At 45.8% G+C, this 23698-nt stretch overlaps 1 protein-coding gene across 2 annotated transcripts in view; it reads left to right on the top strand.

Annotated features, from left to right (window-relative positions):
• TCP11 (t-complex 11) overlaps positions 1–21182 on the top strand; it is a 323210-nt gene extending 302028 nt beyond the window's left edge. For both annotated transcript variants that reach the window (XM_078644306.1, XM_078644305.1), the window contains exon 10: positions 19941–21182. In XM_078644306.1, the coding sequence (XP_078500432.1) occupies positions 19941–20173 (233 nt within the window). In that variant the 3' untranslated portion in view covers positions 20174–21182. The remainder of the gene's footprint in view (positions 1–19940) is intronic.
• Positions 21183–23698: the final 2516 nt, after the last annotated feature.

Genomic DNA, 23698 nt, shown 5'->3' with positions numbered 1-23698 from the left:
GAGCAAAAGCCTAGCGACTAGGCTGCTGCCCCACATGTCCACGTTGATCCATGCTGATCAGTCCGGTTTCATTCCGACCCGCAACACGGCGCTTAATATAAGACGGCTCCTGCATGTTCTGGAGGCCGACACTTATGAGACGGACACTGCAGCGATATTTGCTGTAGACATCGAAAAGGCTTTCGATAGCCTGGAATGGAATTACCTCTTCCATGTCATGAATACGATGGGGTTGGGTCCAGATTTTGTGAGCTGGACGGCCCTGTTATACAAAGATGCCACGGCCAGGGTGCGAACGGGAGGGGTGATCTCTGAGGCATGTAAAGTAGGTAGGGGCACACGCCAGGGATGTCCCCTTTCCCCGTTGTTGTTCGCTATGGCGATGGAACCTCTTGCGGTGCACGCCCGTTTGGGGCATGCATAGCAGGGACTGGACGTATATGGGCAAGTTCACCATATCGCACTTTATGCAGATGACCTATTAATGTTCTTGGCAGATACGGAAGAAGCCCTGCGGGGTGCAAAATCGCTGTTGAAAGCCCTAGGTGTGGTAGCAGGGTTGAAAGTCAACTGGACGAAATCGTGCCTATTCCCGACTCGCGGGGATAGAGAATGCCTGCAATCGGTAGAAGGGGTGAACTGGGAGGGGAGATGTCTTCCTTACCTGGGCACGGCGATTTACCATGACCAAAAAGACGTCCTATACAGAAATGTGGGGAAGGCGATTAGGAGTACAAAGGCCAATTTTGAGTTCTGGAGCACCCTCCCTTTATCTGTAGCGGGACGAGTGGCACTCCTAAAAATGGTGACCATGCCGAGATTACTCTATTACTTTCGGACTCTCCCGATATGGATCCCGGCGAGCTACTTTAAGAGGCTTCGGGGAATGATCAGTTCCTTTCTGTGGGGCTCGGGCAGACGGCAGGTGGCGCTTGGGACGCTCATGAGACCCAGAGTGGAAGGGGGGCTAGCGGTCCCGGACTACGAGACATATTACCTAGCTGCCCAGCTTCAATGGCTAACACAATGGGTGGCGAGAGCCACTAGAGACGAGGGGGAGTTGGGGGAACCAACGGGCCCCTTGCTGGTGCTGTCTCGTATAATACTGCGCCTCCCGCTTGGGGATATGCAGCTCACACAGGAGTTTATCACAGCGCGTAAATGCTGGCATAGGTATCTAAAACGAGGGGGCAAAGAGGTCCCTTATGCGCCTGATATCCCATTAAAGGTGTGTAGGGCACTACCACACGGAGGATCCTGGAGTCGATTGGAGACCTGGGTCCAACAGGGTTTAACGTCCATAGGGGACCTATACGAGGAAGGCAACATGCTGCCTTTTGATGACCTCAGAGACCGCGTCGACCTACCAGGGGGAGACTTTTTGGTGCATGCTGCGATTACGACAGCGATTCGAAAACACTGGAAAATGGGCTTGACAGAACCGCCCACCTCTATGGGCTGTCAGTACGTGGTGGTCGCTGCAGGTACAGTAAAAGCAGTCTCATGTTTATACAGGCGCATGACCCACGAAGCCCTAACACCAATGGTAGCCTTGAAAACTAAATGGGAAGCGGACATAGAAATGGATATATCTGACCCGGCGTGGGAGGGGTTAGTGGAGAGAGCCTGGAAGAGTACGCGTAATGCTCGGTTCCAGCTGGTGCATTTTCATATTCTACATAGGGCGTACCTGACTCCGGACCGTTTACACAAATACTTCCCAGCCCAATCTGCGGCCTGTCCAAGATGTAAACAGGAGGGCGCTGATTTTAAGCACATGCTATGGGCCTGTCCGGAGCTCGATTCCTTTTGGCAGGGAGTGACGGCACTGTTGAGGGACATTACCGAGAGGGATATACAACTCACTATGGCGCAATGCATCCTTCATTGGTTCCCCCACACTTCAAAAAACAAAATCACGAGTAAATTCATAGACCTGGGATTCCTCTTAGCTAAAAGAGCTATCACCTCTCAGTGGAAGGCAAACAAAGGCCCCAACGTAGATAAATAGAAGCAGTAGTTTAGTAAGTGGGCGCGATGTGAGAGGGAGGTCCGTATGCAAATGGCACACAGAACAGGCAATGAACAGGCATTAGAGAGGGCGAGGACCTGGGAGAGATTAGCTTTGGAACTCACACTTCAGGAGGACGAGGATGGAGGGACCTCTCTATATAGCCCTGGGACACACCCCCTTTCGGGGATTTCAACGAGCAGTAAAGTCGCTGAGCACTAATTGATTATAAAATGCTGCCCCACACTGAGCAATGAGTTGCTACTTACCATGTGGTAACTACTGGTCCAAATGAGAGATAGGAGTAATGCAGACAACCCCTTTACACCCAAATGGGGGTACACCCTGACACGCCTAGAGGGGAGGGGAGGGAAGTTGGGTACGTTGCTGGGGGGTGAGAGGGGACACTTGGAGGTTCTAGGGGGTCTGGTTGCAATTGAACACATTGCCACTTCAATGACGCAGTACACAGCAGATAAGCATGCACTAATACCACTGATATCTCTGTTCAATACGGATGCGTTGTCCTAAAGGCAGATTGTTGACCAAGATTAGCGCATGCCCAGATAGAAAGGATCTACGAGACTCTAGACAATGACATGGGAAGTCATTAGATTGATCGTACGAAACCCTGCCTTACGCTGCATCTGGTTTTGTGCTCTCATATATACGGCTGCTGCCACATACCAATCCCTTTAAAATGTTGGTTATATAACATCTTAGACGAGGGAAGGAAGATGTAGGTTTGTACAGCTGTACTGTTTTTATTTTTTTTTATTTTTTGTTTTGGTTTTTATGTGACGGATGTTAGAATGTAAAAGTCAAGAACCCCGAAGTTCTCCTTTTCGTGCATGTTCACTGCATTTTCATCGAGATATCATTGATGTGATCATTAAGAGCAAATGCCAATAAAATATGTTAAAAAAAAATGGGATTGGGGCACTCATGAGCCAGCTCAAAGTGAGGGGTTTGTGGACACAAACGGATGCGATCAGACACATCAACTACCTGGAACTAAAGACTGTGTTCCTTGCCCTAAAAGCCTTCCAGAGACAACTGTACGGACAGAGGGTGTTGATACAAACCGACAACACCACAATGATGTTCTACATCCACAAGCAGTGAGGTGCACAATCTGTGGCGCTATCAAGCCAAGCGCAGGAGATATGGAAGTGGGCCATCCCACTACAAATAGACCTCCTGGCGATACATCTACCAGGGAAGGAAAATGTGGAAGCAGACACTCAGCAGACAGACATCAGCATCCCACAAGTGGGAGCTCAATACACAGGAGACACAAAAGCTATTCAAAAAGTGGCCCACAAATCGACCTGTTTGCTACACACCAGAATGCAAAATGCCAAAACTTCGCATCCAGACAGCTATCCCAAGGAAATGCCCTATCAATAAGTTAGTCGAAGACATTTGCCTACGCTTTTCCCCCGATACCACTGATGCACAAGGTGCTCTGCAAGTGCAGAACAAGCAACATGACACTTATACTGGTAGGACCACAGTGGACTAGGCAGTCCTGGTTCTCACAGATAGTGGAAATGGTGCAGGGGCCACCACACAAGTTCCCAAAAAGAAGAGACCTCCTCTCAATGCAAGACGGAAGGGTACTCCACCCAGAACCGGAGAGCCTCAGCCTAGCAGCTTGGCTCCTGAAGACTTGGAGTTCGCACACCTAAACCTCCCAAAGAGCACGTTGGCGGTGCTCAGGGAGGCAGGAGACCTACCACACGGAAGTGTTACATAGCAAAATGGAAAAGGTTCACCCAATGGCGCATAAAGGGAAAGCTACAGAAGAAAATCACCAGGGAATCAACAGTACTAAGATATTTAACACACTTGCTAAAGAGCAACCTAAGCTAGACCTCGCTAAGGGTACACCTAGCAGCAATAGTAGCCTACACAAGAGGGAAAACGGGGAAAAGTTTCTTTACATCCCAGGTGGTTAAAAGATTCCTGGAAGGGGCCAAAAGAATCACCCCCACAAAAAGGGTACCACCACCAGCTTGGAACCTAAATGTAGTTCTCACGCAACTTCTGAAGGCGCCTTTCGAACCCATTCACAAAGCCTCTCTACATATGCTCACCATAAAATACAGCCTTTCTGGTACCAATCACCTCGCTACGCAGGGTAAGCGAACTGCAAGCGCTAACACTACAAGAACCCTAGATTCAAATTCACAATGACAGGGTGGTAATGAGAACAGACCCACACTTTATGCCAAAGGTGGTGTCAAGGTTCCACTTAAGCCAGACAATACAGATACCAAGTTTCTTCCCGAAACCATCCACAAGCGCAGAAAGAGCACTGCACACGCTGGCCGCTAGAAGAGCAGTGATGCATTACATTAAGAGAACTAAAGATTGTAGGAAAACAAAGCAATTCTTTGTGTCTTTCGCAAGCAGTTTCTTGGATAGACCGGTAACAAAAAGCACCATCGCACGATGGATTGCACAGACAATACAATTCTGCCACAAGCAGGCAGTTCAAGAACTACAAGGAGCGGCACAAGCCCACTCTACCAAGAAAAAGGGAGCAACAATAGCCTTCCTGGCAAACACACCCATCGAACAAATTTGCCTGGCGGCAACATGGGCTTCAGTGCACACGTTCACTAATCACTACTGCATGGATATACAGATGAGCAAGGAAGCACAAGTAGGACTAAAAGTGCTTCAACATATATTCAACAACCAACGCTCATCTTCCACCCAGCCGCCACAAACTTAGCAAACCGCTATAAAGTTTTTGCACAGCATAGATTCACGCTGCAAAACGAATAGTTTCTTACCTGTCACTGTAGTTTTGCAGCTTGAAGACTTTCTGGATTCACTAACGAACACACCCATCTCCGCCAGAAAGATGAGACAGGAGGAGAGGGATAAAAAATGGAAAAAGACTTTGAAAAAGGAAGAGGAAAAACAAGAATAGCACAAGAGAAGTAAAAAAAAAAAAAAGAATCCGAAGATGGCGCCCAAAGGTGGGAGCTTCCAGAGGAAGTGAGCTGACGTCACGGAAGGAGACCAAATGTTGGGCCAATTTTTTATTTTTTTTTTAAAGAGAAAAATACTAGGAATCCAGACCCAACCACTAGACTGTGGAATAATGCACAGCATAGTGAATCCAGAAAGTCTTCAAGCTGTAAAACTACACCGAGAGGTAAGAAACTATTCGTTATTCTTCCATCTGTGAAGTCAGACCCATTTCAGCTTCAAAAGAAATATAAAGTGCCAGAATTTTCCCAAGTAAGAATCTTACTCCAGATCGGGTGATAGTCTTGGGGTCAAGAAAGCCTCATGCTGTTGCACATTACTCCAGTTTATCCTGACAAGGAGTCTATACACAGTCATTTAGTAGGTGGGATGATGTGTAGCATTTCAGCAGCTAACATTAAGATAGCAAGTGCCACAGTGTGTTTGGGCCGTTTGGATGGGTTCTCTAAGCCACATAGAGATTTAGAGATAAATTACCATGAGAAGACTGACGAGGCTTCCAAGAGGTTCTTCAATAAAGGATGCTCATGTCGAACCAGGTGACCGCACAGCAGCAGTGTGTAGACCTTTCTGCTTATACGTAGTATTTGTCTTCTAAGGCAATTCTCTGTCTGAGCGTATGCTAATTTTGGGATGGCTTGTATGAAATCTGAGATGAATACCTTGAAGGTGATGGCCCTGAAAAGGAAAAAGGAGTATAGAAGGCATACAGACCTTATGGTAGACCATTTTTTTCTAACCTGAAGGTTAATACCCTCCGAGGCTTCAGCAACAGCAGCTGAAACAGAGACAATGTTAAGAGCACTGATGATTTGCCAAAGAGAATAAAAGCAGCAACTGTCTACAGCCGCAGAAAACCCACCCCCAAAGCAGTACCCCTCTCTCTCCCCCCTCGCCGTCTGTCATTCTTGTAGAGGGGAAGTATTGCAAACATCTGAAAGAGTGACAACTAATAACAAAAGACTAATACGTCTTGAATATTTTTCAGAACAGCTATCCTCTCAAATTCAAGTTCACTATACCTATTGTACCACCAAAGAAAGCTTGCTAACAACATCACGACTTGCTTTGGGAAAATGTAAACACTATTCCAAAAGCAGGCAGTAGAGAGATCCCTGACTCTCCAAAAAAAGTAACAGGAATAGATTCCTTTTAGTTTATGGTTTGAAAAAAAGGACAAAAGTGATAATGTTTTATTATTTCAGATTAATAAACACTGGGATGAGAAAAATAAAATTCAGAATGCTGATGTTGTACCAGATTTACCCTCAATTTCATCAGGTAGACTGGATGTGCTCCTTGTATTACAAGATGCCTTTTTAACCATTCCCATCATGAGTCTCAAATGTTTCAAGCATTTGTAGCATGCAAGAACAAATTCCAATTCAAGGTTCTTTCTTTTGGCCTGTAGTTGGGTCCTCACATTTTCTCAGAGTGCATAGCAGTTGAAGTGGCTCATCTGAGAAAACAAGAAATCTTCATCTACCCATATTCAGACGACTGGTTAATAAAGGCTGTGTCTCAAGGCCATGTAATAAATCATTTATATCAAGCTGCAGACATCCTGTGATGTCTAGATGTTCACCTCAATATGCAGAAGTGCAATTGATTCACTGCTTAGGAGCATCTTTTGACACCCAGGTAGTGAGGCGTATACTTTGGAGGGGAGACTTGTATCTATCCGTCTGAAATGGTGCATCTTTTATGAACATCTCACCTAGCTGCCCTCCATATTTCCTCTTTACTAGGCTTGAAGGTATCATGTATCTTTCTAGTCCCACTTGCCATGCTTCACTAGACCTTTACATTAGTGTCCAGAAGACTAATGGAATCAGGCTTCTGGCAGTTGTAAGAATAAGTTGACACTGACTTGGTTAGCAATTTAATTGTTGCTTCCTGATGTCAATAAACCGGTCTCTTAAAGGGGGTTCCTTTCCATCAGGACATCGCAAAGCTGAACATAATAACATTTGCTTCCCTTAAGGGTATCTACAGATACAAGGAACATGGTCAAAGTAGTTAGAATCATACCATATCAATCTGTTGGAGCGGAAGACCGCCCATCCTGCCCTGAAGTCCTTCCTCCCATCATTTAAATCAAAAATCCTTCTTGTTCAGACAGACAACACAGCAACATTGTATTATATTACCAAGCGGGGTAAGTGAAGCACACGCCAAACCTCTGTCCCTCAAACTGCAAGCAATATAGAAATGGCCATTAGCGAAGGGTCCAAACATCACAACAGCCCACGTGCCAGGGTTCCAGAACACACGCAGACTCTTTGAGTATTCCGAGAAAACTACAAGTGAGTTCCCAACAACGTCGTGCTTCAGAGCATCCTTGGAGAATGGGGTTATATACAAATAAACGAATTTGTGGACAACAACACATGTCCAAGCTTTGCCTAACAACCAGGTTCCATTAGCCGCTCCGGCCCTGGCGGTACCCAGAAGTTGAACGGGACCGCACTGCACCTGGGTTGGCGTGCTAGTTGTTTGAGAGCAAGTATAAAGTGCGCGATGGGGCGTCCGCGCAGCCATTAAGTTGGAGGGCTGTTGCTTAGAGTTGGCAATATCTGTATCGACGGGGTTCTAGCCTTAATTATATGGCAGGATTCTCACGTTTTATTTTAATTTTGTCTTAAAGTTTGGGGGCATTTTGCTATTTTTAATACTTTGCTCACTCGGATACATTTTACCTGCCACTCATCGCATTGTCTTTGGCTGCTCTCGCTGTGCTAGCCGCTCCGACCCTGGTGGTACCCTGAAGTTGAACGGGACTGCACTGCACCTGGGTTGGCGTGCTAGTTGTTTGAGAGCCAGTATAAAGTGCGCGAAGGGGCGACCGCGAAGGGGCGACCGCGAAGGGGCGCGCCAAAGGCAAGCCCGTCTGCGCCCGTCCGCGCCCGACTTGCGCCTAGCGTCAGGACCCCTGGCTGTTCTCAGGTAACTTCGTACAGTAAGTTACAGCTGCTGGGTTTTGATAACTGTGAGTGTAAGCCATTTGATATCTGGCCTCCTGAAAGGGACATGGCAGTCTGGTTGTAGCAGATGTACATATCGGCTCGATCCTGGACTCGGGGATAGATCCAACAGAGTGTTTCCTGCCCACAAGCAGGGGAAGGGAGCACGATGGGACGCTTGTAAAAGCTATGATATTGAGCCGACCGCATGTCATAGGTCAACCCCTGAGACACAGGGGAAATATGTGCAAGCTACCACTCAGCATCTGCAATGTGTGCTGATAAATATACGATCACTGGGGAAGCATAAATATCAAGTCGAAGACCTGATTTTAAACACCATGCCGGATATCCTCTTTCTAACGGAAACCTAGACAGACCAGGCTTCGGATCCTGACTGGAACATTGTGCTTCCCCAGGGATATGTCGTGATGTTTCAGGATAGAGAAGCCAACAGGGGGGGGAGTTAGATATTACTTGCCGTGACTTTGTAAAATTGCACACTGAAGCTGTGACTGATTTACCAGCAGAAGCATTTAATTTTTCTATAAAGGTGTGCAACTTTTGGAAGTTGCAGGGTCTTCTTATCTATCGTCCACCTGGGCCTAGAGCTGCTTTTTCACAAGCCCTAATGACACATCTGGAATCCTGTACGGATTCTGATTCTGTGCTAATTTTTGAGGATTTTAACTATCACCTTGAATTAGGTAACAACACTGACACTGGTAGACTATTAGACAATATGGCAGCCTTTGGTTTCAAGCAATTGGTCACGGAACCGACTCATCAGGCAGGCCACATTCTCGACGGCATTTTTTGTAATAATGACAATATAAACGTGACCAAGGTGATCGCTCTTCCATGGTCGGATCATAGAGCAGTACATTTTGAGTCTAAAATCTCCTGGCAGGGGCGCGTTGTACAGAATGTTGCAGCAAAAATACAAATCAGATGTTGGAAGAAGGTCCTCCAAAATGATTTAGACTCTGCACTGGGACAGCCTCCAAGTTGGGCAGGTCTGTCCAATGACAGTGCAGTAGGAGCCTTCAATCAATGGCTTCAGATAGCAGCTAATACTGTGGCCCCGGAGAAAATGGTGACAGCTAAGAGGCTTAAGCCCTCGGCGCCATGGTATAATTCAGAGCTGAAGGGTCTGAAAGTCAGCTGCAGGAGAGCTGAACGTTCCTGGAGGCAAGATTATAAGAAGGATAGTAAAATGATATATAATCAGGCCCTTACACAGTATAAAGAGGCTATTGTGAGGGCAAAACAGCTGTTCTATACTCAGAGGATCGAGAATGCTAGAAACTCCGCTAAAGAGCTGTTTAAAGTGATCACCTCGCTATCTAAACCACAGCAAGCGGAGAGGTTTCAGCCTGATCAGGAGATGTGTAATAACTTGGCTACACATTTCTAAAATAAAGTGCACCTTATCTATGATGACCTTCAGAAAAGTCGTATAGCTATGGATGTGGAACCATATATTGAGGCAGAACTAGTTCATGCCAATTTAGTCAGCTTTCCTGTTATTACAAATGAGGAGATCCTGAACTTGTTAGGCTCGATACAATCAGGCTCACCTATTGACCCGTGCCCCACTGCAATCATGCACCTAGGGGCCAGTAAAATCGTAGGCCAATTAACCCCTTTAATTAATCAGGTGCTGGAGTCAGGGAAGTATCCTACCACCTGGAAAAAAGCGATTATTAGACCCATTCTGAAGAAATCCATGTTGGATCCTTCGGAACTGAATAACTATCGCCCTATAGCAGGTCTTCTGATGGTAGCAAAAGTGCTGGAGAAAGCACTGAATAAGACTCTTACAAAGTACTTGGATGCCAATAATTTGCTGGACCCGACCCAACATGGGTTCAGATCCCACCATTCCACAGAAACTGTCCTTCCGGTAGCAACTGAGGAGATTCGGAAGACTGTCGACAGAGGGGGTAAGGCGATTCTCGTCTTGCTGGATCTGTCGGCAGCTTTCGACACCGTAAACCACTCGGTGTTAGTCCAACGGCTGCAGGAGATTGGCATTGGGGGTTCAGCACTAGCTCTTCTGGCATCCTTTTTGGAAGGAAGAGAACAGAAGTTGTATTGGCAGGGATTGCAATCAGAGGGTTTCACTCTCCCCTGTGGGGTTCCGCAGGGCTCAGCGCTCTCGTCGACGCTTTTTAATATCTACATAACTCCTTTGGCGAGACTTGTCAGGAAGCACAGCTTTGCGATGGTTTCCTACGCGGATGATTCTCAATTAATCATCTCACTGGCCAAACAACCTGAGGATAATGCGGTCAGGTTCCATGGATGCCTTTTGGAGATCCTGACCTGTATGAACCAGGGGTATTTAAAGATCAATGCAGACAAGACGGAAGTCATGAAATTTGGGCCGGGACAATCAGTGTGGAACTCTGCCTGGTGGCCAGCAAGGGCGGGGGAATGCCCCAAGCCGGTGCCTAAGGTTAGAAATCTGGGGATGATTTTTGATAGCCAGCTTAAGTTCTCTGAGCAGGTTAATGGCATTACATCTTCCTGCTACTTCATCATAAAAAAGCTGAGAAAAATCTTCCCTTTTATTGGACAGGCTTTGCAAAAGACAGTGGTAGTGGGCCTACTGCTGTCTAAATTAGATTATTGTAATGTGCTGCTTCTGGGAATGGATAGAGCCCAGAACAACAAACTGCAGTCCCTGCAAAATGCGGCAGCCAGGTTGCTGTTAAATATCCCCAGAGGCTGTTCCACGTTTAAGGGTATCAGAGCCCTCCATTGGCTCCCCATACAGCAAAGGGTAGAGTTTAAGTCCTTATGCACAGTTCATAAAGTGATCTATGGTGGAGGGGCCAAGGATATGCAGAGACTATTTAGGCCCTATATCCCAGGAAGGATACTAAGATCGAGCAACGCCTGCCTTATGCAGCTAGACAAAATCAGAAGAGCCAGATGGGGTGGTAAGGCATTTTCCCATTGTGCTGCGAAGTTATGGAATAAGTTGGCATCTACCACACGTCTGCAGCCCAATCATCGAATTTTCAGTAAAATCTTTAAAACTTTTCTGTTCTTACAGGCATAGTCTGACATCTGTGTGACATCATCTTACTTACATTAGCGCCAAGACGCCGTTGCATTTGTGCGCTTTATAAATGTCTATCCTATCCTATTAGGAATGCCTTTTTAAAAGACTGATCAGGGAAATTTCTCTACGCTTTACTCCCATTCCATTGATCCCAACTACAGTAATCCTGTGTACCACAGCAAGACCAGAATGATATTGGTAGTCTCAGAATTTTTCTGTATCTAAATTTTCTATACAACCGCCCCCCTTGTAAATGATGTTGCTGTAAGGAAAGGCTTCTTTACAAAGAAAAAATCCATTGGATAGTTTTTAAGCGTTGTCAGCCAACAAATCAACTCCTTTCCAGGAAGACATATGCTGTGAAAAGGCTGCTACCTTAGCTCTTTTAAGAAATGCCCTTATTTCAGGTATATATAAAACTGCTACCTGGCGATCCATTGATAAGTTTACCAAACACAATTTTATGGCTTTGGACTTCAGGGCAGAAGCTCAACTAGATCAAGCCTCTCTGATGAATTTGTTTGGGTGAGGAGGAGTGCTGTTTTTCTTTCTTATTCACAATTTCTACTGGCATGGGCTTGCTCCTCTATGTACTGATTATGACTATTCATGAGGATCCCTGGAAGAGGAAGAGAAGTTACTTACCAATAATCCTAGTTCTCTTCAAAGGGAATCCTCTTCAAATTCATTAAGCAATTCTCACACCTCCCACAACAAGAAAGTATTAAACATGTTGTCCATGCAGCCAGAATCCTCTACAGTCTGTAAAAAGTATAATAACCTTTGAGGCATAGTGGGGCACAGGAGGAGTGGCACGGCCCTTAAAGGAACAGTGCAAATATTTTTTTTTTTTGTTGCTTTCATGCATAGCACAGCCTATCGGCTAAGATTGCTCTCCATGGCCTTCCTTTATCCTCTTAACAAAAAAGTTTAACAAAAGTGACGGAAAATGTTTTTCATAATGTAGTGACTATTTAGTTTCTTTTGATGCCTTTTTAAAATTAAAAATAACTTAAAATGTGATAATTTTTAGCCTTTAATCGGCTGCAATGACATTTGCTTTTTCTACTGGAAAGCCTTGCACAGGTATACATATGTACATTTGTATATATATTTTTAGGAAAGTGCTCTGGGATCCTGCACATGGTCAGGACAAATCAGGGCTTATGATTCTGATGAGGATTCCCCTGGAACAGAACTAGAATTACAAGTAGGTAACTTTTACCCCAGTATTGGAACTTTCATAGATTCCCATGCTTTGTATCATTCCCCGTCGTCAGAATGGGCGTCTCGGTAACAAAAAATACCATAGCTGTAGGTACAAAAGACCAAGGAAAAAGGCCTAGGCCTCATTCCCTTTTGTAGCATATCACCCTCTTTGTGTAAAAGACCAAACTTAGGCCTCAGCCAATCAGAAGTGCCTCATCCCTTACAACCTTCCTGAAGGAACCTCAGAGCCTCAGATTTTCTACCGCACGTTGTGCTTAGGGAGTCTCCTTTGAGCTCTGCTCAACTTCTACTCTTCAAAGGATTTATTTCAGGATTTTTTCTTCAAAATCTTCAGCTTCACTCAGGATTGTTGGCTGCCTTCCAGGATGTCATAAATGGTGAAGAAAAAAGCTCTTTTCAAACCATGTTCCACCTGTGGCAAGAAAAGGCTTTTTGTGGAGGATAGGCACAAAGACTGCATTTATTGCCTCTATCCTGACCACCAGGCTGCGGACTGTAAGATCTGTCGCACCTTTTCGGCCAAGACCCTCCGGGACCGTGAGGGTAGACTCTGGACATGGCTCCATAAGCTGAAAACCAGGAAGGATACTGTCTCTAGTGACAGTGAGGATGCAGTATCGATGTCTTCTTCGAGAAGGTCAGTGAAGAGGGGTAGGAGTTCCCCTTCTCCTTCTATGGAAAGATCTTCCAAGGCCTCAAAAAATACCCCCAGTGGGTCTGAAAGCCCAGGTCCCAGCAAATCTCCTCACCGAGGTGTAAAGGAGAGGGTAGGACCAGCTAAGGTGAGAAGACTGTCACAGCCTTCAAAAAACCTTCATCCCAGTCTTCTGAGAGGAGTTCCAAGTCCTCGAAGACGTCGACGGCGAAAGTCCCGTCGACGAAAAAATCTAAATCTGCATTGATGTCGTCGACGATCCCGCCGACAGGGGAGTCGTCGACGAAGGTACCGTCGACGGCGGTTTCTTCACCGTCGACGGAGGCGACGCCGACGACGAAGGTGCCGACGACGAAGGTGCCGACGACGAAGGTGCCGACGACGAAGTCGTCGACGAAGGTGCCGACGACGACGAAGGTGTCGACGACGAAGGTGCCGACGACGAAGGTGCCGACGACGACAGTTTCAATCTCGCCGTCGACGATGGTGCCGACGTAGACAGTAACGGCGACGACGACTGCCTCGTCGATGAGGGGGTCGACGACGACATTGACAATGACAACGGCTGGCGTGTCGACCATTTCCACGTCGACTACTTTGACGACCCCGATCTCGTTGATGCGTATACAACCGTCGACGACAGAACCGTCGACGATATTGTCCTCTGAAAAGAGAATTACCATTTCTGTGACACAGATCACGCCGGAGATGACTTCTCCGAGGAGTGTGTCTCCCCTACTGCCAACCATGCTTCTTCAAGAAGGGGAGTCAGAGGAGGATGACCAGGACTCATACAGTTATGCCAATAGTCCCTCCCAACTTCTAGTCAAATGCCAGGACACTGACTCTGAGGGCGAGTACGGACACGAGAATGTTGGCCATCATCAGTCGGCCCAGTCGCAACATCATTCAGAGCAGGAAATGGTTACAGTGCCATCTTCTTTTCTCCAAGATCTGCATAAGATGCTGCAGGACTATAAATCTAAGGCGAGTAGGCCTATTCCGGTTCCGTCAACGCCTGCAACTCCTGCAGGGATTTCAGCCTCATTAGTGACGCCTAATATTCCAGCTCAAGTTTCTCCTCGGCCTCAAATGTCCATCCATCAAGATTCCTCCGGGTTACAAGAGGTCCATGATGATTCCTCGGATGAGGACCAGCAGTCGGATCATGACTCTATTCCCAATACTGAATATGACGAATATATCATTGCGGATCCAGCATCACCAGTCCCAGATCCGGCGGATTCCCCGCCAGCGGACATTGGAGGCTTCCATCAGCTGATGGAAAGAGCCGCTGCAAGATTCAAATTAGCCATGCCTAAGGTTACCACGGATTGTTTTTTATATGATTTCAAGGAACCTTTTAGGAAATCAACTAGGTCCATTCCTATTGTGGATCATTTGTGGAAGGAGGGCCTAAAGGCCATGAAGAACCCGGCGACGGTGGTCCCTGTGCTACCGCGTCTGGATAAAAAATACAAGGCACCCGATGATGGTCCGGCAGCCTTAACGGGTCATCCAAGACCAGACTCTGTGATCTCGCAGGCTGCGCAGAGGAAATCCCGTAACCCCTCTGCTCCCTTAACAACACCTCTGGACAAGGAAGGGCGGAGGTTGGATAATGTGGGGAAGAGGTTCTCGTCGATGGCAAGTTTGCTGGTGCGAGCGGCTAATGCCCTAGCGATCATGGGTAGGTACGACCGCCAGCTTTGGTGTGATGTCGCCCCATACCTTGACCAGCTGCCTCCGGAGTCTACGGCTGAGGCAAAGAAGTTCTTGCAGGAGGGAGAAGCAACGTCGATGGAAATCATTGACTGTGCAATGGATATTGCGACGACGGCGTTCCGTTCATTGGCTCGGGCGGCAGTCCTCCGCCGCCAAGGATGGCTCAAAGCTACTTGGTTTCGGCCTGAAATCCAAAACAAGGTCCTGGATCTTCCCTTTGATGGTGAAGCATTATTCGGCAAACTAATTGAGGACACCCTTCAAGAAATAAAAAAGGACACGGAGACTGCCAGGTCCTTGGGGACCCTTCAATACAGAAAGTCTCCTTTTAAAGGATCCAGAGGTAGAGGTGGTAACTACAGAGGATCATATCAACAACAACAGCGCTATTCCACCACGGGCTCAGGTTCCCAGCAATACTGTCAGCCTTATCAACAGCGGCAGGGCCAGTCTACCAACTACTCCAGGCCTTACAATAAGGGAAAACAAGCTGAACGAGGGCGAGATTCGTCCAAATGCCAATAGCGGCCTCCTGGTTCTTCCTACTGGACCCTCCTTCACGAGATCATCAGTTGGAGGCAGGGTCACCAAATACCGTCACAACTGGTCCAGGATAACATCGGACCGTTGGGTGCTCAACATCATTCGGAAAGGGCATAACTTGGAATTCACGCAAGTCCCTCCACCCAAGACCCCGGCAGCCATTCCATCGAAACACCAGCGTCTCCTGCGGCTCGAGGTCCGACAGATGCTCCGGAAGAGAGCGATAGAGCCCGTCCCCTCAAACCAAAGGGGGCAAGGATTTTATTCCAGGTTCTTCCTGGTAAAGAAGACGCTAGAGAAGTGGCGCCCCATTTTAGACCTCAGGGAGCTAAACACCTATCTCATCTCCCTGTCCTTCCGGATGGTCTCTCTCCAGGACATCTTGAAGCTTATCAGCTCGGGGGATTTCATGGCCACGCTCGATCTCGAGGATCCGTATTTCCACGTTCCGATTCACCCAGCACACAGAAGGTTTCTGTGATTCACAGTAGCCAAGAGCCATTTTCAGTTCAGGGTCTTACCCTTTGGACTCCGTTCAGCCCCAAGAATTTTCACAAAGGTTCTGGCGCCAGTAGCAGCTTTCCTGTGAAGGAACCATTTCCAGGTCTTCCCCTACCTGGACGACTGGTTACTGAAAGCTCCGTCCAGGGAGGCATCGCTGGAGGCTGTTAAAGCTTGTACCAATTTGTTTCAGAATCTGGGACTCACTCTGAACAATGAGAAGTCTTCCCTGGTTCCGTCCAGGAAGGCTCGCTTCCTGGGAGCCATCTTGGATTCAAAGCTCTCAAGAGCCTTCCCTACTCAGGAAAGGAGAGACAAATTACAGACATTGTCTCAGGACTTACAAACAAAAAAGTGTCTTTCAGTTCGCCGCTACAAGTCTCTACTGGGGGTAATTTTATCGTGTATCCCACTAATTCTCCATTGCAGACTGAGAATGTGTCCTCTGCAGGAGCAACTAGACAACCAGTGGAAACAGGTCCATGGTTCATTCGAGGACAGAGTGACGGTCACTCCAAGGATGAAGGAAGCGGCCTTATGGTGGACAGATCAAGACAACTTGTCCCAAGGTCTATCCTTCGTAAGCGACCCATCTCCTCAAGTGGTAACAACGGACGCGTCATTGGAGGGTTGGGGGGCAGTGATGCAAGACCTGCATGTCAGCGGTCATTGGTCGCCCCAGGAGAAACGCCTCCACATCAACCTGTTGGAGCTCAGGGCGATACGACTGGCTCTGCAAGCTTTTCTTCCTCGCCTGGAAGGTTCACAAGTGCTTATCAGGATGGACAACACCACGGCCATGCACTATGTGAACAAGGAAGGAGGAACCAGATCTCGTCCATTGTCGCAAGAAGCCCAGCAGATCTGGGAATGGGCGATCCTTCAGAGGATATCGCTGAAGGCAGAACACTTGCCAGGCGTCCTAAACGAAAACGCCAACAGACTGAGCAGGTCATCCTCAGTCAGCCACGAATGGGAATTGAATCAGAGAGTTTTGGAGGAGGTCTTCAGCCAGTGGGGCAGACCAGAGATCGATCTTTTTGCCACTCCGACCAACAAGAAATGCCGGTCTTATGCAAGCAGGCTTCCCCATCGAGATTCTCTGGGGAGTGCGCTTTCGATAGCATGGTCGAGGACATTTGCCTACGCTTTTCCTCCCATACCTCTGATCCCACGGCTCATCAGGAAGATCAAATGTAAATGTAAATGTAGTTGAGCTTATATAGCGCACAGCTACCCGCAGTGGGTTTCCCGGCGCTTGCTTAGGGAACCCTTCCTGGTATTCCCCTGTGAGATAGCAGGGTATCCACAAGGTGAAAGTCAGGCATCCCGCCACGAGGGGCCGTTGTGGAGATTAAGCAAGCTATTGCCCAGAGTCGCAGAGTGTGAACCCGTGAGTCGAGGAGGCACCGGGGCGAGAATTATCGAGTCCGTGGAATTTTTAGCCCGACCCCGCCGAGGCGGGGAATTGAACCCTGGTCCAGGACCGATCTCAGCTTCCGGGTCTGCTGCCTCTAACCCCTGAGCCACACTTCTCCACATCAAGGTGGAGCCGTGCAGGATGATCCTTATAGCCCCTGCTTGGCCGAGGCAGTTCTGGTTCACGGAACTCCATCTGCTGTTGATAGCCCCTCCTCTTCCTTTGGAGGTTATTCCAGATCTCCTCACGATGTCCGAGGGACAAGTTTGGCACCCAGATCCGCAGTCATTACACCTGACTGCATGGCTCCTGAGCTGCGAGAATTTATGAACCTACCCATTTCAAGTGAGATTAAGGAGGTCCTTTCTCAGGCACGAGCTCCTTCTACGAACAGGACTTACCGTCTTAAGTGGAAGAGATTTTGTTGCTGGTGCAAGAAAGAAGGCATTGATCCTTTCGCTTCCAAGCCTCATCAGATCCTTCCTTATCTGCTGTCCATGGCCAAGTCGGGACTAGCCCATTCATCAATTAAGGTCCATTTGGCGGCAATATCAAGGTTCAGGAGGACTGGATCTGGACCCTCCTTGTGGTCCTCCAGAATTGTCAAGCAATTTCTAAAGGGCTTGTTCAGAGTTTATCCACCAGTGAGATCGCCTCCTCCGACATGGCATCTGAATCTAGTCCTTTCCCAACTCATGAAGGGCCCGTTTGAACCAATCCATCGTTCTGACATGAAATACCTTTCCTGGAAATTGGCTCTTCTTCTTGCTCTCACGTCAGCTAGGCGTGTTGGAGAATTGCAGGCCTTAACTATCCAAGAACCTTTCCTTCAATTCAAGAGAAACAAACTAATCCGAGGTTTATGCCTAAAGTTCCCTCGGACTTTCACTTGAATGAGCCGGTCATTCTGAAGGCGTTCTTTCCTCAACCGGCTACACCAGCAGAGAGAGCATTGCATTCGCTCGATGTGCAAGGGTGTTTGAAATTCTACTTGGAGCGTACTAAGAGTTTCCGAAAGACCTCTCAGTTATTTGTGGCCTTCGGAGGTCCAAGCAAGGGCCTTCCTCTTTCCAAGCAGGGCATTTCAAGATGGATCACGAGTGCCATTCTGCATTGTCACACTGCTGCAGGAAAACCTCTGACTGGAAAGATTCGAGCACATTCCACGAGATCTGTGGCTTCTTCTACAGCCCACTTCGCAGGGGTGCAGCTCAAAGACATTTGCAGAGCTGCTACCTGGAGCAGCATTCACACCTTTACCAGGCATTACTGTTTGGAGTCCCTACAACAAGATGATGCGGCAGTGGGACAGGCTGTCCTGAGGAACCTCTTCCAATGATTGGTGAGCTTTCCTTTCTTTCCCACCTTCCGTCTTTCACATTTTGTATCTTTATGTCATGTTGCCTATTGCTATATTGTGATGATGCAAAATGTGGTTGTGTTACCAACTGCTTGCTACTCTGATACAAAGCATGGGAATCTATGAAAGTTCCAATACTGGGGTAAGAAAACAAGTTACTTACCTGTAACTTTGGTTCCCCAGTATTGGTAACTTTCATAGATTCCCATGCGCCCGCCCACCTCCCCGAGGAAAGCTCAGCCTACAACAGATATGGTGTCTAAGTACACAATGGCTACGAAAATCTGAGGCTCTGAGGTTCCTTCAGGAAGGTTCTAAGGGGTGAGTCACTTCTGATTGGCTGAGGCCTAAGTTTGGTCTCTTTTACACAAAGAGGGTGATATGCTACAAAAGGGAATGAGGCCTAGGCCTTTTTCCTTGGTCTTTTGTACCTACAGCTATGGTATTTTTGTTACCGAGACTCCCATTCCGACGACGGGGAATGATACAAAGCATGGGAATCTATGAAAGTTACGAATACTGGGGAACCAAAGTTACAGGTAAGTAACTTGTTTTCTTCCTTATGATTGAGACAAACAGCCTGATTCATCAAGCTAAATTGCACTCGCAAAGGGCAAGATTCTCAGAATCTTGCCTTTTGCGAGTGCAATTTTTGCATTTGGGATTCATCATCCCAAATGCAAAATTCGCTATTTAAGAATTCGCACATTTACGAAGAATTGTATTTAAGGAATCTCTATTTGAGATTCCTTAAATGCAATTCATGAAGCATTTTAAAATTGCGAAAATGCAATTTTGGGCCGCTATTTACCGAGAGGTCAGACCTCTCGGTAAATAGCAAAAACGTAGAAAAATACATTTAAATGCATTTTTCTAAGTTGCATGTTACACACACACATGTCCTTTGGACATGTGTGTGCGCAACACCAATGTAGATTACATTTCAGGGGTGCTACAGGGTGTCATTTGGACACCCCTGCACCCTTGAAATCGCATCCTTATTTGCGATTAGCTAATTGCTAATTGCAAATAAGGAATAACTCCCCATTCATTCCTATGGGCCTGTAGGCCCATAGGAATGAATGGGGAGTTATTCTTTATTTGCGATTAGCAATTAGCTAATCGCAAATAAGGAATGTGTAGGAATCGCATTTCTTTATGCAATTTCTACATGAATCTCGTTTTGCAAGTCCTTAATAGCGATTCCTTATGAATCGCTATTAGGGGCTCGCAAAACGGGAGATTGATGAATCAGGCTGTAAGTGTGCTCCATCCACCTTAAATATCAAATAATTTTGTGCATCCTAACCAGTTGGCAGTGAACAGTAACAAACTGAAGAAGGGAAATAGAGTGGATGGGTGGTTGTACATGTGTGCTACATCGAGGTGCATGGGTGACTAACCGCTATTACCTTAAAGTTAATTGCCGTTTCTGGTGTTTCATCATATACAGGTCAAAGGATCATGTCTTTTCTGGAGAGCTGTCTCTCACCCCAGAACCCAAAAACTGCTCAAAATCCTGCAGGGGGCCTTTCTTTGATTCAGGAGGAGCTGAAAGACATTGGCCGGCACTTTACTGCGGTGATTCAGCATAACCGGTTGGTTTTTGGGCCTTACTACTCAAGAATTCTAAAGAAACTTCTTCTGCCCGAGATGGAGACTGAGACAGGGATAGATTCCCGCTAGAACTCGCTCTGATGGAATCTTCCACATGGTTTTCCTTCCTAACCAACAAAGACAACAACTTTCTGATGTGCCCTATGGCTGGGGACATTAAAGACTTCTTCATCAGTTTAGTGGCATTGTCAGTATTTATACAGGCCACAAAGTGATATCTCCTCACCACTCCTTGTGCCAGTGTTTCAAGGCCTTGCTGGTCAAATTTTGACATTTGTATCTCTTTTTAAGTGAAGTTACTAAGTGGGAATTGTTTTGCTTCAGAATGGGAGAGTCCCTATTTGTAACTACTGATTGATTTCTGTAGTGTTGTTTACCTGAACATATTTAAACCTTGATAAGTTTTCTAAATATCCCCATAATTGGATCTAATTTGTGGTAATCCTGCACCATTGAAATTCTGTATACGCTTTGTTGCTGTATTCTTGTGATCTCATTAGATGGTTTGAGATGGAAGGACTTTTTACCATGCTTGTTGCTGCATAGTATGGAGGGTTTGCAAATATGCAGGTACAGCAGCTGTGTGGACTGGTATGATAGGAGATGTAACAGACAACCATGTATTATGACTCTACAGTAGCAATCTAGTCTACAGTGCCATAATAACTTGTGGTGACCTCTGTCCCTAGAACCATCACCATTCCCTCCTCTAGGCCCTTCCCCCAAGATGGATGTATAGAACCACAGCATACATTTCCCATTATGCATTTGTTTTGTAGTACATGCTTATCATTGGTTGAAAATGCATAATGTGCGAGAATGACCTGTCCATAACTGAGGTCACTGTGAGATTTTTGTTTTGAAGACACTTTGTTAAAACACACTAGTCAAACCTCTTAATATCTATATTATCCACGGACATCCTGTTTTCCCTTTTTTCCAATATTCTGAGAACCCGGTCTGCTTTTCAGGCAGGCTTGCCCTGGAGAAAAAAAGCTAGATTTTAAGTTAAAATTACCTCAGTGACAATGAGATAATTCCACTGCCATGTCTAATAAAAATGTCTGAGGACTCATGAGAGTGCCTTGCTCATTTGCCTTTTCATGATTTTAATCTTTCCTTTTCAGTATTTCCTACATTTTTCTTAGTCCCTGGAAGTAATTACCAATGTAGGGAAAATATGAGTCTGCTGGAATGTCACATTGTGAGGAGCTCTAAAAGCTCCAGGTTCTGACTAATGCTAATTCATTGTGGCAACTCATTTTGTGCTGCATTGTAGAAGATTGTTTTGCTGGAAAATGTGTTATTTTCATTTTTAATACATATATGAGGAAAGTACTTCATATCTTATAAGTGCTGATTTTATATTGAGGGGGACCTGGTATCCAATAGAACCCTTTCTGTGTTTGAGTGTGGATCTCTTTTAGATTCACATATGGTGATTAGTTCTCCATCTAGTGGTTGGAACCAGAAGATCAGGGGAGGGATAGTGAATGCATTTACTGAAACTTTCAGAGCAGTCATAGGATCTTCATTGATAGTCATAAGCACTGAATAATTCCCCCGCTGCCTGTGTGGACCCCGGAACACCTTTGAAAATATTTTCTTTAAAGGAATTAACATTGTGGAATGGTCTTTATCCTAAATAGTTTCTATGAAAATCCAATATTAGAATATCAGAGATGTTATTTACTTTCTGAATGCTAGTAAATCTTGATGAAGATGAAAAAACGTTTGAGTTTACATCACAGGTAATGGAAAAAAGACTACCTTTTAAAATACAAAGCGTAAAGATAAAATGCAGCATGATAGACTAACATTGAAATAGGAGAATAAAGAGACTGTCCCATAAAGAATTTACCCAAAATGCCTTGTACTGACAATTGCCAGTTATAGTTCTTTTTTCTGACACCTCCAGACAAGATCTTTGTGCTTTTCACACATCTGAAAAATATTTTTTTCCAATTTAAAAACATTTTGCTCTACTTATTTCCAGCTCTTCCGTCAAGTAAACCTCCTCTGTCAGAATGCCTTGTCGTTTTATCAACTGTCCTCCTTGTGGAAGGAAGAAGGCATCTTGTGATGCACACAAATTCTGTGTGGTATGCCCATCACTATCGCATCTGGCAAAAGGATGTTGACAGTTGTAACAAAATGTCTAAAAGGACTCTTTAAGGACAGAGAGGGCCTCAGATTAAGATAATGCCGGATATGCGTGCAGAAGAAGAGAAGAAAAGAATTATATTGGAAAGATCTGCCTTCTGCCCTTTCTTTAGTCAAATTCACAGAACTGGCAAAGACTCCTCCAGAGGGAGATCTACAGACACAAAATAACCTTCAAGACATTGCTGTAATTGTCATCAAACTGATTGTCTGAGTATTCTTAAAGAATTTTAGTGCCCTTCCAAAAGATCAAGTCATGCAGTTAGGTGGAAAATATTTTTTTCTGGTGTCTGAACAATGGGCATAACGGGTTACTGGCCAAGAGTAGGTCATTCTTCCATATCTACTTCATTTGGCCAAATCTAATATACAGTTCTCATCAATAAAGTTACCTTTGCAGCCAGCACTGCATACAGGATATCACCTTCCCAACCATCCTTCTTCCAAAACCCTGTAATACAATATTTTCTCAAAGGACTTAGGAAAGTCTCCCTTCAATTAATAGACCTTCGCTGCCATGGGTACTAGATCTAGTGCTTTTGAAACTGATGGGAGGACCTTTCGAACCGATCCATAAAGCTTCCCTACTACATCTGCCATTGAAGACTGACTTTTTAATAGCTTTTACCTCTGCGTGCAGAGTTGGTGAACAACAAGCACTTTCAGCAGTAGAACATTTTACTGTCTTTTAACAAAATAGAGTAGCATTGTTTACTCATCCCTCTTTCTTGCCAAAGGTAGTATCTGATTTTCACCTTTATCAATCTACAACATTACCTACATTCTCTAGAAATTAAAAGGTTTCTCCGTTTCTACTTCAACAAATCAAAAGATGTTAGAAAAACATCAGCTCTTTGCAAACTATGGCAATCTACGTCAAGGTTTAGCAACTTTGAAACAGACCATTGCAAGATGGATTGTTTCATGTACTTCATTATGCTACTAATTAGTCAAAAATCCTCTCCCAGGTAAACCTAGAGCTCACAAGAGGCAAAGCAGCAACATCATGACTTTGATGTGTTCTTATTCTAGCCATTTGTAAATCAGCACCTGGAAGTCTATAAATACTTTTACAAGACACTACTGTGTAAGCACAAACGCTACTCCTGAGTTACAGGAATCACGAGAAGCCCACCAAAGGTTGGAAGAGGACACGGCTGAGAAATTTTCTATCAACCTCGGGTAAGCAGTAAAGTAAGTTCAACCGCGGTGGATGAGCCGGCGGGGTGTTTGTATGACTGGGGGAGTCTGGTGACTCTGGAGGGCGAAACAGGTGGCAGAGCCACAGGGATAAAGTCTGGGGGCAAACTAGATATGCATTGAGAAGTGCAAGTCTTAACCCATCCAACGTAAACTTGCAAATTTGTGACAGCATTCGAAAACAGGGGGTTCAATCTGATAAGAAACCTATTAAAGTGTCACTCTCGCAGA

This window comes from Lissotriton helveticus, chromosome 5_1 (assembly GCF_964261635.1).
Source record: "Lissotriton helveticus chromosome 5_1, aLisHel1.1, whole genome shotgun sequence".
Taxonomy (NCBI): Eukaryota; Metazoa; Chordata; class Amphibia; order Caudata; family Salamandridae; genus Lissotriton; species Lissotriton helveticus.
Note: the sequence above shows the minus strand (reverse complement) of the source record. Positions and strands in the feature narration are given on the sequence as shown.